The sequence below is a fragment of the Anticarsia gemmatalis genome, chromosome 4 (genome assembly GCF_050436995.1).
Source record: "Anticarsia gemmatalis isolate Benzon Research Colony breed Stoneville strain chromosome 4, ilAntGemm2 primary, whole genome shotgun sequence".
Taxonomy (NCBI): Eukaryota; Metazoa; Arthropoda; class Insecta; order Lepidoptera; family Erebidae; genus Anticarsia; species Anticarsia gemmatalis.
In genome coordinates this window covers 5,055,181-5,075,676 of record NC_134748.1, presented here as the reverse complement: position 1 = coordinate 5,075,676, position 20,496 = coordinate 5,055,181, and the positions used below count along the sequence as shown (strand labels likewise).

At 32.2% G+C, this 20,496-nt stretch overlaps 2 protein-coding genes across 2 annotated transcripts; both read right to left on the bottom strand.

The window, feature by feature from the left end:
- Positions 1-231: 231 nt before the first annotated feature.
- Positions 232-11,270, bottom strand: LOC142972277 (sorting nexin-13-like). Its single transcript, XM_076113241.1, has 23 exons — positions 11,049-11,270; positions 10,451-10,562; positions 10,047-10,261; positions 9,519-9,742; positions 9,116-9,268; positions 8,717-8,889; positions 8,319-8,435; positions 7,814-7,928; positions 7,568-7,693; positions 6,995-7,215; positions 6,663-6,724; positions 6,532-6,578; positions 5,622-5,714; positions 5,378-5,491; positions 5,080-5,213; positions 4,633-4,845; positions 3,545-3,641; positions 3,234-3,316; positions 3,013-3,131; positions 2,860-2,928; positions 2,617-2,723; positions 2,284-2,397; positions 232-1,868 (listed from the first exon to the last, which is right to left on the bottom strand). The coding sequence occupies exons 1-23, from the start codon at positions 11,159-11,161 to the stop codon at positions 1,762-1,764; spliced, it is 2,928 nt and encodes a 975-aa protein (XP_075969356.1). The 5' UTR covers positions 11,162-11,270; the 3' UTR covers positions 232-1,761.
- A 4,349-nt stretch (positions 11,271-15,619) lies between these two features.
- On the bottom strand, positions 15,620-19,842 carry rogdi (rogdi atypical leucine zipper). Its single transcript, XM_076113240.1, has 7 exons — positions 19,695-19,842; positions 19,519-19,590; positions 19,309-19,440; positions 18,955-19,112; positions 17,273-17,393; positions 16,803-17,012; positions 15,620-15,889 (listed from the first exon to the last, which is right to left on the bottom strand). The coding sequence occupies exons 1-7, from the start codon at positions 19,728-19,730 to the stop codon at positions 15,821-15,823; spliced, it is 798 nt and encodes a 265-aa protein (XP_075969355.1). The 5' UTR covers positions 19,731-19,842; the 3' UTR covers positions 15,620-15,820.
- Between the last annotated feature and the right edge of the window lie 654 nt (positions 19,843-20,496).

Below are 20,496 nucleotides of genomic sequence, written 5' to 3'. Positions count from 1 at the left end.
ATATTAATTTTGCACAGAAGTAGGAGTTTTGTTTAGTAGGTTACGATTCGAATCCGCAAAATTAAATGTAAGCGGATGCATCAGACGTCAATAAGTATTAATGCATTTGTTTTTAACAAAATCATTGTAGAGACTTAAAATTATAGTGGAAACACATACAACTTTTCCATTATCACATTCCATAACATTCCATATCCACAAAGGTTAAGTATAAAAAATACAATATTTTAATAAAAAGGCTTTATTAATAATCAAATAAATACTTAGGTACTTACAATAAAATATAATCTGAACCAATGGAATGTTCATAAAATAACAACGTAGTGAATTATGATATGTATTTGATAACTACATCTACTTATTGCTTTAGTTGCACGGATAAATCATTTATAATTTATTGCAAACAAATATGTATTGAGATTTCGTTGAAAACTACAGGCAATTTAGAAGCCTGTATTTCTCTATTCTTTTTACTATTAAATAATATCCATAACCATTTCAATTTGTACCGACAAAGGCACTAAACTCAGTATTATCTAACTAACATAGGAAGTTATAACCAGATAGAATTAAATAATTATTGCTCATATGCTTATTCTTGCTTAAATAAAATTTACTAGTAATCAGCACACACTAAACCAGAATTATCAAATTTAAGTTGGTTATAACAAATTCTTTCACAGAACTATGAAATCGTTTTCGTCATAAAAAAAAATTACGAAGATGTATTTTCATATAAGTTTTAACATAATATGTAGCTTTAGTATCAATTAAAATTTTCACACAATAAATATTCAGATTACCATTCCCTTTCTATAGCCTCAACTTAAAATATTATTTTTTACGACCACATGATCGTAATCGTGTTTTCGTTGGGTAATGACATTCATTTTTACTCTTGATTTTTAGTTCTTACATTAACTGGTACTTATTCAAATCAACAGTTTTTAATGCTCGCCACAATAATCAAATATTTTATCGTCGATATATTTTTCTAATAAAATTATGTAATTAACAAATAATGATAATTCTTACAATTAGAATTTCGATTTAGGTACATTTTCATATATCACAATTTCGTATAACACTGCCAATTAAGAAATGACTAATGTCTTTGGCACAATACATTTTAATTTGTTATTATACCTTCATAAAATTCATTTCAATTTATTTCAAAATTTCTTGATCTAATAAATAATGACAATAACAGTGCTGTAAATTTTCGCATTATAGATGGCACCACTTACGCGTGTGCCGGGAATATTTAGATACCTACATAAAGTTTGCATAGCATGTTTTATTCGACATTTGAGACATTTAAGACCACTTTCACAGCTCTTAAATAAGTGTCCGATAACTTATCGGTTACAAAAAGTGATAACATGTATGGAACACTTATCCAGAAGTGGTGAAACTGGGTCTTAGACGTTGTCCAAAAGAGACGAATTTGCTGCGATTCTTTCAAGCGTATTTCGCCCGAAAGTTCATTCCACAAGAAGCGTGAGCTTCGCGCGTATTATAAAAATTTCGGCGCCTAGTATCTCGGTAACGCGCGAACGAATTCGTGGCGTATTCGCCCCTTCTGAACATTGCCAGGTACAATCTGCTACTCAAAATAGCATAAAGGCGCCTTAATAAAACTTAAAAACATTTCCTGTAATAAATTATTGGAGCAAGAAGCTTTAAGATACAACTCGAGAGAATATTATCTCCAATTGACCTAAGAGTGTGAGATATAGGCTTTTACATAATGTAACCGTTTCAAACATTGACAGACTTCTTTGAAACAGGCACCCGCGGAGAATTCGAGTAGATTTTCTTGAACAACGCCGGTATGTTGTTGTCAGGGAACAAGTTTGTTAGGATCGCTGAAAAAGAGATGAAAACTTATTAATCTCGTGGAACATTGTATTGCATTTATAATCAACGGGCACAATAGCGCTTGTCAATTATTCTTCTTGAATGCTTTACTTTAAGTTTTATAACAATAATTGTCTTTTATTCCTTTTAATTTTTGCAATAAATTACTTTAGCAAAAGAAACAACAACTTATTAAAGAGCTTTGTAGGCAAGAGGTGGTAAAGAAATCAGAATTTGTTACATCAGTGACCCTCAGTGTGGTGGAGCTGAAAAAGCCTGTTTGATACATTTTTTTTTTTTAATGATAATCTAGATAAATTGTGCATGCCAAGACTGTCAGCTAAGTTGCCGAAACAACTTAGTACAGAGCCTTGTCTACCAAATTCGCATTAAAAAGTATACTTTAGTTGAGAAACTACTTACATTCAAGCAATACAAATATAAGTCTTCTGTTGATCTCCTGTGTTTGGAACAAATCGAACACCGTCAGTAACCCTCGTCGCGCTGTATCCGAACCGACTATGTGGCGCAAATCATCTGAAAACAAAAATTTTCAAATCTGAAGTCAAAATCACTAGCAATGCTCACTCATCTTTCTTTGAGTGTGAGCATAAAAAAATGTTCTTGAGGTTTTTTTTTTTGTTTAGTTTGATGGCGATAGACTTTCGCGTAAAATAGTTTTATTTTTTGAGTAAACCAGAACTAATGTAACATTTTGGTATATGGGATAAATCTGTTTAAATAAATAATTCATACCTGAACAAGCGGACAGCAAAGCGACTTTGGCGGCGACTCTCGTCCTAGCTTTCGTCGCAGCGTCCCGGTTACCGTAGTTTGAGTTGTTGCGACTGGTCAGCCATTGCCTAAGACACATTATTGAGTATTACAATAAGTTCTTTACTACGCAGTCAAAAACTGTTGAAAAATCTATTATCTAGTAACATTCATAAAACAAAAGCGATCTTCTATTATAAAATATTTATCTATTAGTATACTCACTTGAAAGTTTTTAAATATTGGACGACATTTCGAGGCGAAGTCAATGACGACACGAACTCCAACACTTTCCTACGAAATAAAGAAAATATTAAGAATTTGAAAATGATAAAAAATATATTCCTAATTATACATTGTATTAATTTTTTCACTTACTTGTTAACTCTGTCTGCAATAAGTGTTCTAATAGGAGCTAGTAATCGGCGTCTGAGCCACAAGCCTCTAATGCCCAATACTTCTTCAAACAGTTTTAAAGCCACACTTTCGTCATTTTCCTAAAGCAATAAACCAATTACAATATGAAACATTGTTTTAAAATAGACATTATATTTGTGGTTTCTTTAAAAATAATGAATGAATATTAGAAAAAGCCTTACCTCCTGGCCGTCAGATGAGTTACCACTTTTAAATCCATCGTAATAGTTATCTTCGCTTTTACCTTGAAATACTTTAGAGATACCTGAAACCAACAAAATGCAGACATATACCAATATCTTCTATTTCTGTGCTGTGACGTCAGTGTACCAACTTCAAGAATTTCTCCCAAAACAAAACATATTTTAGAAAGACAAAAAAAGACTTGGATTATAATATATTTTGTAATGTACTTATTTATTAATTTCCTGTAGGACTATAAAGTATTAAAATAAGAAATTTGCAACAAGAAATTCTTGCCTTCTTTACTTACCATCCATTACTCCATCAACCGTGTTTGCAAACTGATCTGGCATATTCTTCAAAGTCCTCATGCCAGCTCTCAGAGAATTTACCAACAACGCGTCGATCTGTAAGTTTGAAGAATAATGTTTGACTTCTTTTTGATTATCTTGAGGTACTTAGTGCGAAGGCGCAATCTAAAGCTATCATGCTTTAAAATAAAGATAAGTTTTAATGAATAAAAGTGATTTTTACATAACATTAAACTCAAATGATAATCAGATAATTTATTCTGAAACGCTTTTAAAAAGAAATTAACGATACGAAAAATATTCAGAACCAAATATTGGTTAGTTGTTTTAAAAATACTTTTATTCATAAAAATATTAGCGTCATCAAACTGGGCGTATTTTCGGCATTTGTTATTTTTTAAACTCACATTATTTTATTACGATAATCTATCATACGTATACGTATATACATATACGTACACATACTCTGCGTATACGTATATACGCAGGGTCTTCTTAACACCAACTTATACGTGCCTAAAATAAACCCATAATGTGAACGCATTTCTAATTAAAATCAGTTTAAGCGGGGAAAAGAATACTGCCTAGTCCACAGAATGCTTGGTATGAACCTAAATACTGTTACGAGGTTTACATGCCAATGAAAGTACATGGCTGGAAAGCCAAGAAAGGAGTAAACTTAATAAATACAGAACAAGACATTTTCACCTTTCTGGAAACAATATAAGAAAGTAACACAAATTATACTGTTTTATAACAGGTATATTCTGAGGTTATAATAATACAACATCGAGAAGCTCGATTTTACTTCTAAGTAAATATCAGATAGCTTATTGGGTAGATTGGCCAGCTGTTTTCATATATCTGCTGTCACTTTATTTAGCGGACGGCTATCTGACACTTATTTGTAATATGTGAAACTGGCCTTTACTATTTCAGATTGTAGAGTGACCAGTTTCAAAACTAATTATTAGTCGTTAAGGTGACAATATTGATGAAATAAACACACACAATAAAGCTACGAGCTAATTCTATCAAAGGACATCAATTTTGTATTATTTTTTCTGTAATCTATATAACAACTTACCGTATTACTATGTTTCTCAGCCTGATTCTCAGGGCTAAGGAAACCCCCTAAATAGTCCTGGGACAATAACGTCATATATTTGGCGTCTCTCGCTAGACTGGCCATAGTTTGTAGGTAGCTGTTCAACATGCGCTTACGACTTTCTAACACTGAACGGGATGTGTTCTGGAATGTTTTTTTCGCTGGGAAAGGAACGTTGCCTAGTTCTGGCCACTGTGAAAGAAAAAAATATAATACTTCTATAACAAAGTAACTTTGGTAAGTTTTGTCTTGACTTTTCATTTAACCAGAAGATTAAAAATATGAAGTATGTTGCGTCTGGCATTATAATATTGTATGGGTCTTTCACAGAATAACATTCAGGCTGCTTCAATATAAACATAGCCACATTTTCTAACTCAGTAAAAAATATACTGGTACATAGGATACGCTGTATAAGTTACTCACTTTATCCTTTATAGAAGTATGCAAGTCGTAGAAATCACTGTATCTTCGGTAGATATGCCACACTTCATTGTCTGACAACCTAGTCACAGCGATTGCATAAATACCAAATGTTTTTCCTTTATCTTGTACCAAAGCTAAAAAAGCACATGATAATAAATATAAATATCATATTTTCATTATAAATCTTATTTTTATTGTAAGATCAAAAGATAAGCATCCAGAAAAAGGCTAAGCGAATTATATAATCCTCAAAATTCCTTATTTGAGGATTTTGTAGTTGCTGTGCAAGATGTCGTACCAGTTTCAATAATACACGCAGATAATGGTGATAACAAATTCTTCGTATTCCGACTGATCTCTGAATGAGACAGTGACAGGTTACTTGTATTCGCCGACGTTAAATTCGATGGACCTGCGAAATACACAAAACGAATAGTCATTTCTATTTCACTGTAAAGCATTATAAAGCATTTAAATGTGTTCATTGTAAAAAGAACAGATACGCATTTAACGAATTATTGAAACAAAAATTGTTTTAAAACCTGCACTTTCGTTGATCATCCTAGAAGCGAAATTCCCAACAATATCCGATCTCGAACGATTATGTCTTGTCCCGGGCACCGGTAATAAATCACCTGAAAATTGTTTCCACCGCTTAATTTGTTATAAAAAAAAGTTTATACTACAATACTACGCACACATACACGTGCGTATTTAAATCTGAAGAACTACTCTATCACATCAGTTCACTATAAAGATAGAAATAAGACGAGGTTGGACTGTAAACGAAGACACCACAATAAAAATGGTAAAATATTTAAAAAAATAGAAAGATTTCGTGAATGGATACCTATATGCATGTATACGTATAAGTATCCGTACGTAACCGGTCTTATTGTTTTACAGTGACGCAGAAAATATACGAAAAATAGGTCTTAATAGCCGAAAGGAACGATATAAAATCGATTTTAAATGATTAAAGTTATACAAAAATAATTTGTTCACAATTTTTTGTTTACAGTACAACCTCAAAAGAAACAGAGTGTCCGAAAAGAAGTAATAAGAATAATAGAAACAGTACTATCTAGCAAATAATCACCAAGTTGCCTGATGCAAGGATGTAACTACAAAATAATACGCATACATCTATTGTGGAAGGTTGTCTATTCACTTTGTAATGTTATACCAAACGCATTGCATTTAGGTAGTGTGTGGCTCTTGTTACTTGGTACTCTTCGTGTGAGGGAGCGAGGGAACGTGGAAGACTTATTCGGCAGGTCGTACTTGTATTTCGACTTGTTGAACAACTTTGGCAACTGATTGAGACATGACTTCATAATTTTCTTGCATTTTTCTGCGCATTACGGACGGCAACCAGTTTTAAGTTAGGGATGTTAGGAATTAGTAGTTAGAATGAAATTAGATTTAATAAAAATAAGGTTATTTGCTTACCGCTGTATTTCTTGTTTTCTGTTTTGTCATCTTTTTTGGCCGTGTCGCTGTAATAATTGTGATAAAAATGTATTTATGAACAAATTATGAGAAAGAAAAGCAGCTTAAACATGAAAGTAAATTATTGTTACCTGCTTCTCTCCGAACTATCTTCACTGTCCATCATAAAATCAGATTGCCATGTAGGATCGTCCTAAAATACACGCAAAAGAAAACAAATTACTATTAAACACGTAAAAAAAGTAGAACTACCTTCATTTCTTCGATTACAAGAACAACTAGTCTATACTATGAAAACCATTAAAATTATTTTGTTTTTTTTTTAATTCTTGTTCTTTAAAGTTAAATTGACACAACAGTTACTAATGTGTCTAAACTTCTCAAAAATAAATATGTTAATAATTTCGTTATTTTTTATCTTCTATTAAATATGTAAGTTTAGTTTGACAGATCACAATATTACCTCAAGTGCATCACAAACACATTTCTGCACATCATCAAAACAAATAACCGGACTGGTAGTGAACTCTTCTCCTTCCGTCGTGATCTTTCTCACAAGGTCCGCGTGACAATGCTCCGGTATACCTAACATGGCTGGACGATTCGGCGCTAAGTAGAGATCGCATAGCTCTAGGGCAGAAGAACGGAGATTGTCGAGGACTGCTTTTGATGTGTGAGGAGCATCTGAAAAATAGTGAGTAGTCATATTTTATGTTGATGTATATTCACATTAAACTATATTATTTATATATTGTTTAATGTGAATATAACAAATTGGGACAAAAGGGGACTAATATATTATGAACGTATACATAAGTTTACGTATACGTATGTATGCACATGGGCGTAAAATAAAAAAGCCCCTCTTTGATCTACGCCCACGTAAATACGTTTACTTTTTACGTTCATATACTCACGTAGAAAAAAGGAATGTGACTGTATTAAGCAATAAAGTGTTCAGGCCAGAAACTGTAGTTCCAAAATATTGGTACTTAGAATATTTAACTAGGCCAGAAAGCTGGTAATGTGTATGTACCTGCTTCGTTCAACTCAATCTCGAGTAAGTACTGAGCATTTGATCTCCATGCCGTTGTAGCTCTCAAGAACTTTAATGACCTTGACACTTCCTCTGGCACTTTCTCTGCATTCGCGTTTGATGAACCTATGAAAGAAAAGACCAATATAGAATATCTGACGGTTTTCTAATAAATGTTAATTGTTTTTCCTTTGCTTAATCAGTTTACAACGTATTTATTGTTTTGTACAGCTATAAGAAATTTACCTTCTTGCGGTCCTAAAGTAGCTTTTCTTGCTTGAATGATCCTCACTACATACTGCAAGGAAGAGAGTTTTTGTCGATCCTGCAACTCCCATTCTCCAGCACTGTCTCTGGAATGCTATAAAATATAATATGTTAAATTATTTTCTTTTGTTATCTTTTAATGTACTCATTAGCCACCTTTACACACACACTCTATCGCGGATGAAACCACAATCGCGCGTGAAAGAGCGTGCAAGGGTAAAGGAAAGAGCGCGCGCCGCGCTCATCTGTCCGCGCGAGCGAAGAGCGCGCCATCTTTCCCGTGCGTAATCCTGTGCGCTCCTAATAACGCGGGATAGAGCGTGTGTGTAAAGGCGGCCATTGAATGTTAATTCTAAAACATAGTAAAAAGGTCTTTATTATAGTGCATCGACATCGTCCCACTTAGAAAGTGGAGAGAAAAGATAGTGGATTGCTCCGTGATATTTCGAATTCGTATAGTAAATACGTAAGTATGTCTACTTACTAATTTCTGTATGTCCTTTTGTACAAGTTCTAGAGTGGCATCCAACTCTTCGCCATCACTACAGCACCTTATTACTATCAGAAACAATTCCGATGGCAGACACGAGTCGCGGCAACACTGGGAACAAATACACAAATCATCTTCAGTCAAATTTAATATAATTGGATGTTCAGGGTAAAGTACATTTTTTGTCGATTAATAATAAATTATTTAGTATTACGTTATTGTATTCAAGCTTAGAGTGTGGCAGCTTCCATGTTCAAAATGCGGCCAGAAAAATGCCATCAACTGTTAAGTACACAGGAACCAACCCATGCTGCAGGCATGAAAATGGTGGACTTCAAAACTAAAATTTCTTTCTTAAAAATATTATGGTAACTTTGTACATACAAACTCACATTTCTAACGATAGTCCTGTTGATATTATCTGGATCGCTTAGCAGGTTGATCATGGGACGCAATACGACGGCCGAGAGTAGTTCTATAAGTATCAGTTTGAGCGCGTGACACCGCCACGCTTCTTCTGGCGCGATCAGGTATAATACGGCCTCTGATATTTCACAAAGTAACTCTGAAACAATACGAGATCGTAAGGAACATTCAAATAGAACAAATGACAAGTGTTTATTACACTACGAAAAGATTTTAAAATAATGTAACACACACACACAAGACTGGTGTTAGCTTTCAACTCAGCCTTACCTGAATAGTAAGGCTAAGTTGAAGTGGAAATCAATCCATAGCTATTATGTAATACTTTTTGGTTTGAGAAACAATAATAATACCAAAAAACTCACCATATTCTTTCTCAGGATCCATACAAAATATATCTCGACACTGTTGCCTGTTTTCTATAGAACATTCCAATTCGAAAAATATATCCTTCAATGTTCTCCCGCTTATGTTTTCTGAACTGTCGTAGAATTTTGATTTTCCGAAAGTTTGAGAATCTAAAACAAGACGTAATGTTAATATTTTTCAAGCAATAAAGTTTAAATTAGTCTGACAAATAAATCTTATTATTTCTTGTTTTTAACACAACTTTTATTTTTTATTATATTTTACTCTTGCTTCACCTGTTGATTAATGTGTTTAAAAATAACATCCTAAATGACTTGTTAAGGTGAATAGGTGGAGCAGTATATTTTTTATTTTTTAAGGGTTGATCATACCTTTACAAAAAATAAAATAACAAAGTACCTGGTGGCCAAGACAAATCAGTTTCACTTTTATTTCTCCTATGAGTCTTCTTATCATCCTGTTTCTTGGGGCTAGGCTTGGAGTTCCCATTTGACACTTCTTTGGCACTCATCAGATCAACATGTTTCAACCTCACTCTTGACTGTTTGAACAACTTTAGATGTGTTGTTAGTTCTTCAGGGAACCGGGTGGAGAGGAGGTGGATCCAATCCACACATTTCACTCTAAAAGAGAAATTATTAATGAGCATTTGCTTTAGCAGTGAAGTATCACATTTTAAGGAAAGCCTTGTATATTGTACACACAATATAACTGTACATCTGACTATAGCCACAAATAGATGTCACTGTTGTCATGTCAACATGACACCCACTCAAGTTAGATGGCTCTTTAATAAATGCCACTTGCTGCAGTTAACTTAAACTTTCAGAAACACCTTCATATCATCTGTTAAGATCCTATATAGAACCTAGTACCATTAACTTAGATTAAGGAAACTTAGCTAAGCTTTTGGTAGAGGACCCTTACCTATTAGCTACATTAGCACCTGCAGCCAGCACCACTCGTTTTATAGCATGGTTCGTAAGCTCCTCATCACTGGTCAATATCTCATACCAAGGAGTCACATAGTCATTGATGATGATCGTAATAATTTCATTGAGGAAAGAATCCACTGTCTCACTACCAGTGATCCTGTTGTCATATTTAGGTACTGATGGCTCTTTCTTAAATAGTTCTAATACCTGAAATACATAAATATTTACATGAATGAAGCAATTCCAATAAAATGCAAGAGGAAATGGTTCTAGGTTAAACATTACAAGTACTGATTTTCTAAGCAAGTAACATATTGAGAGATGGACTGATTTTGTTCATGTGATAAGCTGCCCATAAGTTATAAAATATACATGCTAAGATTATCTGATACAAACCTTAGGTATTTGAATGGAGAAATTAGTTTGTTGTAGCGGGTCATCCAGTGAGTCAAGATCTACTGAGAATATTTTCTTGGGGTCGTATGTGAAGTATAGAACTGTGAGTATCCTGAAAATGGCATGTACATTAAAATTACAATCATTATGCATAAAGAACCAACATAGGAAATTTAATTTAACAATACTGAATTACTAATCAAAATTAATAATGCCTTATAAATCAATTCTGAGCCGGAAATGGGTTGTTTTCCCGCCGCATTGTGCACTAACAATAGGCAACATTACTTTTAGATTATAATTTATTGGTCACAAGATGTGCATAAATGGAAGATTAAAGAGAGAAAGCCTTTAGATATTTAGGCAGGTATATAACAAGGGGTTTTAAGGCTTTTAATAGCTAACAATTACTGCCAAATCAACAATTAAAAAAGTAAATACTTAATGTCCTACATACAAGATCCTAGTTACACTTCGCCGACAGTTTATCTCGATACCATATAAAAAGAATTACAGAACGAGCGGACTCATAACAGGCGTATCCATAACAATACAATTGTTTTTATAATTATAAATTAAAGTGTCCTTATCAACTCACCCAATCAGAAATGAAACGAGAAACGTAAGTATAGTCAAATAGAATCCAAAACCAAACAAACCGGTTATAATTATCGTCACTAAACAGTACCAACCGACAATTCTTAAGGCCATAACTGTATTTTATTATTAAATAACTACAATTTACAATTTAATAACAAAATAAAAGTGAAAACAAACTTCAACGCCACAACTTGACGATTTATTTTTGTAAATCTGACTGAATATTATCTGTCACTAATGACGTTTCAAGTCATTTGTCAAGTGTTATAGTGATGTGATACTTGAAGAGTTTCATTTTGATTCTTATCCATTTTTTTTAAGGAATGCTAATGCTGGTGGGTTCGTCCACATGGAAAGGTTTCTTTTGGTCTTAAGACAATTTTCATCTGATTACTTGACATTGTTAAATGTATGGCTTCCATGTAGACAGAAAATAAAAACTAATTGTCATAAGATAATAATAAACACATTAGTATTATATTATTATTATGTCCTTTGTCAAGGGGCGATAAGAATATTATGTTATCTGAAGGTTTTCAGTTATGTAATAATAATATGGTTTCCGTTGGTCTTAAAATACGAATATTTTACCTGGTAATATTTCGTAATCGATGTAAGTATCTTTTAGTCTCTAAAATACCACAATTTATTTTCAGTGGTCAACAGAGACTGTTTAGAACTTAATTTTCATAATATTATATACTGGTAGGTAATAACACAAGAGTTATTATTATTACTATTATCTAACAGCTGAGTAGGTACAGCACTAGCTTTGACGATGCAATGACGTAAAAGGAGGCGTTTATGAAGTAAGCTTGTAAAATAAAACAGGAATAAGGTCAAATATAGACTTGTAAGTGAAAAATAAAGGTCATCGAGCAAATAGACCATTTTGACTACACAGCATTCTTCAAATTTTAACACATATTCATTGAAAAATATAACATACTGATTACATACAGAATTAATTAGTCACTCATCATTACTAGTTACTCAACTCCTTAACATGTTTAAGACGAGTGACTGACGAACAACTACACCTAAATCGATGATAATAATAATAGTGGTTACTGGATACTTTGGGTATTTTAAATAAAAGAAAGTCTGCTTAACAGCATTTTGATTTATTGAAATACAACACAATCACATGAACTGTTTATACAGTAGGTATAGATAAAATAGTCTTGAGACTACCTAATAATACTAGTACAATAATTTTATTGTCAAACATGTCAAATAAATATTTGAACATGATGGTTCATCAATACACATTTGAGGTGAAATGCTCAAATCGACAACTGCTGAATATACTCAATTAAATGCATTTTAAGTAGTTTTAGGCAGAACATAGCCACACCAGTAGCAGTTTAATACATACAAAAAATGATACAATGTATAGAATAGATAAATTTCACGAGACTAAAATAGTAGCGATATTCAGAAAGTGCGTTAACAATTTATTACTTATTAAGTTATCAATAAGTGCATAAAAATACAATTTCAACATTCATCACCAATTCCTTTGCCAATTATTTTACAATCACACAATTAATTGCATAATTCAAAGTATAATGCTTCCCAATATTGATTGAACTCACTCGAAAGTTGATAGCATTTCATTACTAAATTAATATACTAAAAGTTTATTTATATTACAATATTGAAATTATAGTTAACATGGGTTAGTATCCCATAATTTTAAAAGACATACGATACACAACCTTTATAATTTTAAAATATTTGATCTAAACAATTTGATACTCATAATAATTGATATAATATACAACTTATTAGAACAAGGTTCTGATACTATGTACTTAGTATACATTATCGAGTGAGTTTAAGGCCAAATTCATGATACTTAATAAGGTTTTTCATCCAAGAATAGATAATTTGGAAGAGCAGTTTCGTTTAATAGGATTCACGTGAAAATGGGCAGTAACAGCAAGACATTATTAATTTTAAATGAGAAACAAATAATTGTAAACATTTCAATTCAAAATGTATTTTGGGAAGCGAAACTGGTGTCCTTATCAGATATCTATTCTCTTAGTAAACGATGTAATTATTATCACATTTTTTTATAAGAAATTGGAATTCTTTTAGGTCGAATTTCTTAAATACAAAATTGTGAGACATCAATATTTTCGGTGTATTTACACCACGCTGTCAATTGATTGACTGACTTAAGTAGTTTCAAGAAAAGTTTTATTCATAGAAACATTGAGAGTTAAATAGTTATCGCTTTTGAAACATTTACAATAAACATACATTTAATTATTAAGTAGATTATGACAGTGAAATTGAAAACAGGAGGTGGTAGATTCCATGATACTTTGGCAATTGTTTATCGTTATTTCTATCGAACATATTATCCAGTATTACACACATTTTCCATTACATTGTTTTAATTTAATATTAATTTGCATATATTATTCAATCAGAAAGCAATCATCTATAATTGTATCATTTGACGGATTTTTCTTATAGTTTTATTTAAATAATCCAATATAATATACATGTACAATAGCCAATTTAATTTTTTCTTTTGTTTTTTACCTATGGCAATACATAAATAACATCGAAGCGTTATTGCTTCCAAGTTACTATAATTCCTTTAAATATACATTCAGATCTATAACGATTTTATAAACACAAATAAATTATGACTAAAATAATAATTCTGCATTACGTTGTTCATTATCAACCCTTTGAATGCCAGTTATATTACGTAACATGGTTTTATTAGTCTTTATCAGTAAAAGCGTAGTGAATGAATCACACAATTGTACAATAAACTTCAAACTAATGGCTAATAAATTCTCGCTTCACAATAAGGGGTCTCATAAATTATATTTTCAATGTCAATGATGCATTCAAAGAGTGAAAATAACTCGCCTTATTGTAGCCTCTATACAGAACTAAAATGTTTAAATAATACCTTACGGCACGAATAAAAACTAGTAACTCCCACGGACTTATAACCCGCGTACTCGTACCTAACATTACCGTAACCAGGGCTATTCGACTATTCGCACTTACACTTTAAAAGTAATTTGTTAGTCTGTAGAAAATTATTGCTTTGTCGTATCCTACAACGCGTTGTGTACATTAGTCTAACAAGAGCCGTCCGGCCGGCGGTATATTGAACTCAATCAAAATCGAACCAAGCTGCGAATTTGAGCTAAGTATTCACTTCCAACTGGTGCCCTCACTACGTGCGATCTGTTCCCTCGTACATCACTTACAAACGATGCATTACACTTGTGCTCTTTATTTAGCTAGAAAATCGACTAATAAACATACAGCATTGGACATGCGGCAATGATTCACCTAAAACCATCGCCATTAACATAACTCTTATATCGAAGACGTATTTTATTTATTAACTTGCTCATAAATAATGTAAGCGTTCAAAATAAATAGAACAACTGAACCCCTCTGCTGTTATTCAAAATATACACTCATGGCATACTCAATGTTATTATTTTCCTATAGTTAGTTGTAACATTAGTTTCTATACATTATATTACATCATACTCAACAAGAATATCAACAATGGACTCAATAACTATAAATACATGTACTTACATACAATCGTTTGTATATTACTCATACCTAGAGGTAAGGTACCTGCGGATATTAAGGCCTGTCGGGTAATAAGGCCTAAATAACAAAAAACGTACTTAAAACAGTAGTTGACGATCAAGATTACTGTCACACAAGCTCAGAGAGTATACGAGTCGCTGCGAAGTGGCGGACGCACTCTAGCACTTCTCCCCCCGCAAATATCGTCGAAGTAATTCAGAAGTGCGGTTCAGCAGCACGAATTATAAAAATTGACTCCAGTAAAACGTAAGTTGTTTAGAAAATATCATATTTACAAACCTGTATTGACTGTCCGCTTATTAATTAAGGTATGCTTGTCCGTAGATTACCGTTTTAAGCGACTTGCACTTTATAAAAATTATATTATTATTATTTTCTGTAAATAGGTGGTTGGCGGATATTAAGGCCTATAAAATTTTACAATAGGCCTTATTATACTCCTGCTTTTTTAACTGCTATATAAGTAGGAGCGTGTATTAAAAATGTTTGTTAGCGGGTAGTATATACGTGGTTTATATTTTCAAATTATTTATTATTGTTTTCAGTGCTTACAGTCACGATGCCTCCCAAACGATCATTGTGGTCAGAAGGCGATCTGACAAAAATTAATCACAAAAAAAAAATATTGCTACTGTCATGCCTGCAGAGAATATAGAATGGATGATGCAATGAGGCAATGTTCGCGATGCTCCAAGTGGTACCACGAAGATTGTGTCGGTTTGACTGCAGAATATACTGATGATTTCAATGTCCTGATGGATGCGAATAAGGACAATTTATTTCATTTATTAAGACTACTATGCTTTCTATTGCCTTATGTTAATGATTATTGATGTCAAGAATACTAATTTACTTAGTTTAAGTTGATTTTTGAATAGTTTATAGTATAGGCCTTTTTACCCTACCCTATTATAATAAGGCCTAAAGACAGCGTTTTTTTTAAAGTGATATAATGTTTTAGTTTAAAGCTTTAGAAGCTATTTTTTGTTTAAACTCGGTAGTAATATAAGTACATGACTGATTATTATAAAAACTGGTTGATTATATTGGATATTCTTCATTTTATTACAAATCTCCCTTAGCTAGGCCTTAATACCCGCGGGTACCTTACATAATGCTTACATACACTTGAGAATTAGGTAACATCTGGGTAGGTAATATTTAGTTAAACACCATTGAGGCAGATCTTGATCCCACTGTGAAATCTTTGTATTGGGAGAACACACACAACTGAAACAAAACGTAAATACTTAGAAACAAAAACTTACCAGACAATTTTAGATTATACAATTGTACACAAGTCAATTCGTCAGTGGAAATAAGTTTATCATCAATCATATAGATAGGGTTTTTTTAGTGACGTCTAAATAGTGGTTTGTGCACAAGTGTGTATTCAAGTTTCGGACTGTTTAAATATGACTTGTATTGAGTTGACTGATAAAACAATAATCAAGCTGCGTCAAGTATATAATAAACAATAAAGGCCAGTGACATAATCTTCAGATAAACATCTATATTGTTGATAAAACCATCAATAATATTAAAAGTAATCCCAAATTTTACTAATTCATATCAATATCTATAATACAATTACTGCAGAACACCGAAATCTTATCAACGAAACCATACACTTGTCGTGTCACGTTAAGAATTAAGATAAAAACTGATTCTGATATGCTTTCGCTACTTTTTCAAGATAAATGTGTGTAGATATAGACAAGACAATGACACTATAGGAAACATCACTTACGCACTTGGCAAATATTTATGAAATAAAAATTTTTCGCTGTAAAAATATCAAGATAAGAATTCGTGTACATAACAACAGTTTGGTATAGACAAGATAATAAAAGTAGGCTGTGAGGCATCGAATTATCTATATAGATTTTTAACTGTTAAATTGTATAAGATTCATATTGGAGATACACGACGCGTACTATATCAAGGATAAAACAACCATTGCACATTCGAAATATATTACATATTTGAAACATATCTTTGTAACAGTTATTTTGTCAACTCATAATCCGAGCATAGGTCATTGACGTGTCCACACTGTGAGAATAACAATCACACAATCAGACCATCACTTTAGTCCGATAACCGCAGCTGTATCAATAAAAAAGTTAGTTTAGAAGCATACCTTATCTTTAAGTTGTTGACACATATGGAGTGCAGCCGTCAACATGAATAAGACATCGCTGAGCCATGGTACCGCGCAGTCGGCCTGGCACGAGTCGATGCGCATCGTGCCGTGCACTGAACTGAGTTGATACGCGACAAATATGAGCTTGTGCGACTGTATGTAGAATGATATTGCTAAGTCTTCAGGTAGATTTGGCGATAGGGCTTTCTGAAAACACATACAAACATCTTCTTATCACATGAATTCTTTATCTTCTTTAACTTCCTTTCCAATAATGGGAAATCACTATCACTATCAGGATTTTACACTAATGCTAGGTAAAAACCTTTTCACATAAATAGGTAGTATTGGTTTAGATAAAAATATATCAAAATGTACTGAATTTTTGTTAGTGAGTGTATTGATAAGGCTTAAAAGCACAATAAAATACTCTTTTTAGGTGTTTATAAAAATGTAGGTTGCCATACCATATTTCTACTCTTCATAAGCTCATCAATTGCTTTTTTCTTAGGCAATACTAAGGCGGTACGTGCTCTCTGTAGAGAACCGATCAGACACTGGATTATGTGCAATACTTCTTCGGATGACCTGAAAAAAAAAACACATTTATTAAAAAAAAACTCATTGTAAAAAGAGTGATGTTGGTTCATAGAATAATAGACTTCAGTAAGAACACGCGGAAAAAATGTAATTGCTATACTGACACTGGGTTATCTGATATCTCGCTAATTAGGTCAAAGAGACCAGATGTCAATTGATTATTAAACATGTTAGATTAGAGAAACTTAACTTAACCCCTTCATCTATTTAAACTGCAATATTATAGATATATGTGATAAGTACTAATATAATCTTCTTCATAGTAAAGTTACAAATAACTATTAATCTTCTGATGAGAATTGTTCTACTTTTAAATGAAGTTCTATGGCTTATGGTGGCCTAGATGGCTATTTCTATTGATCTATTTCAATAAGAAATTCATATCCGTTTTAATCATTCTTAATTATAGGCTTACCATAGTTACTAAGCAACAACTATCATAACCTGTTATTTTACAAAAACAACAAGAATAGCAAATAATCTGTAATAGGCCTACTATAAGTTATTGAAAATAGCCACAACTGGTAAAACCTGAATCACACTGAATGTTGCTTATATGTGAGCAGGTGTTAATGAGTATTTAATATGTAAATATGCAAACTAAGTCAGGCATCTTGTATGTAATATACCATTCAATAATCCTGTACACACATACACAGCTTTGAATAATCAATTGCCGTCCCAAGTGGTTGTAATGCAATATGCTAATGTGTCACATGCTCTACACTTCTTATCAGTTACATAATAAAATGTTAAAGAACATAAACATGACCTAGTTTTTACAAAATTTGTGTTATGGCCTTTTCCATTTAGTAGCATGAAGGTTGTGACGAGGAGCATGATTATTGTTTGTTAAAGTTATGGTGTTTAGTCTGTAAAATGTGGGAGAAACCTGCCATAAAATGTTTTTATTTGTTTTGATGCTAATCTGTGTTTTTCTGTTTAGATTGAGAGAGATAATTCTGTTTAATGAAAGTATACTTTAATGAAGAAAGAACACTGTACTTTTATGAAATTTCGAATTATAGTAAAGCAATGATAATGTTTCAAAATATGTTGCAATTTATAGAATCTTTTTGTTAATTTCGTTTTTGTGTTTGTAGGTGCTTTATATTGGTCTATTTTTTATTTTTTTACTTAGTTCAAAGGCTAAAGTGCCTAGTAATTTCTACTTGTTTTATTAGTAAAATATTCACAGAGAGATTACAGGATGTTGTTCAAAAGACCTTGGTTAACTGTCATGCAATTATCTCATTAAATCTAATCAATTCAAGTATGTACTAACAATTAATTATTTCCTGGCTAGTATCAAATGTGTTTGTTACTATTTTAGTCTAAAATATCAACTACTGTAGACAGATAACAGTAGAATATTGGTGTTAATTGTTATATTATTGCTAGAAATATACCATGTTTAATTCATTTGTACATTACAACAAAGTAGTGCTTGATTATTAAGTAGAGTACTGGAATACATAGTAAAGTTATATAAATTTTCTTTATACAAAGCCTTGTGTTGTAAAGAATATTATATTATTTTTATACATACCTAAATACATAATGTTTATCCACATTGTCAATGTAACCAATAGCTTGCTGCAAATGATTTGCTGCATCTTGTATCTGCTGCAGTTTCCACGGACCTTCCTGATTGATGGATGTACGGCATATAGTGTGCATTTGCCGTAGCACCTTGAAACTTATATCCTGACAAACAAACATTGTATTATTTACACACCACTTTGAACTACTGGCACTGTAGAATAAATTAGTTCCTACTTCTCTTTGCATGTTACACTATCTTGATTTATTGTTTCTTATCAGCTATAGTCAACTATAAAGAAGTGCTAAAAAATTATCTGGTGAGAGAAATATAACTGAATAATTTAAAAGCAATACTTACTGCGTGAGTTATACTGTCTCCAGTGAGTGTTACAATACATTTTAGCTGTTCAGGCTGAGATGTCAAAATAAATTTATCTTGTTTTTGGCCCTCGTTACCGTACAAGGGCACGGGAAATCTGTGAGCGCACTCCTAAAATGCAAATATCGTTTAAATAATCGTCCTAATTAATATACAATCAATTTCGCCTATCTAATTTTAAAAACTTACGACTAATACAGAATGTAGCTGATGTAATATAGCATGTACTTCTTCACGAAGAACCCATTCGAATTCCTCTTTCTAAAAACAATTACACATATTGAATGAATAATAAAATAAGTATAGAAAAAGAACGTAACGAAAATGTTCACGTATTGGTTTCATAACAAGTCGTTGTAACGAACCAAATTTGCTGCCTCTTCTTTTTCGTTATCACACATCTCAATAGTATGTTTGGAAGCCAAATAATAAATAATATCCCGTTGATGATGATGAACGTCGTCTAATCACAAGAAATCCTCAATTGAAGGGGCGATGAATGAAGGAAGCGGGGAGCGCTTATTGACAGACAGATTTCATTTCGTCAAGAAATTTATCAGCCGTAATAATACCTGAATTAGGTAGGTAATAGGAACATTGTTAATAATTATACCTGTCTCTTAGCCTGAGACGCTGTGCCTTATAAAATAAAATAATTATTTTAGTATTTATTTAAAATAAAAAAGGCACTTTTTTGTTGCATATGTATAGGTAGGTAAATAAAAAAGGTAGGATACGATTGCAAATTGAGAAAGTAAATGTATCAAAGAGAATAAGATTTATTTCTAAATATTGACATAAAACTTAAATTTTTCATCGATAAAATACAGTATACACTGCGTTTTCATCACCATTTTCACAATCCTATTAATTTGTGATCTAAATAATATAAAAATGGTTTTTCCACCAGTCTTACGAGGAATTTACAAAAAAATGGAAGAATCTTGTCGAGCGGCTGGAATTATTGCCGGGTATGTTAATATAGGTACCTATAATATTATTAATTTATTGTATTACAAAAATAATGTTGTCAAAAATGAAATTATAAAATGATGACATTGTACAAAACTCAATTTTTTCAGAAAATCTGGTCGGCACATGAAATTCCCGTATACATTATCTGCAAAAATTGCTCAGTTTCCGATTTTCTTTTACATGCAAAATAAC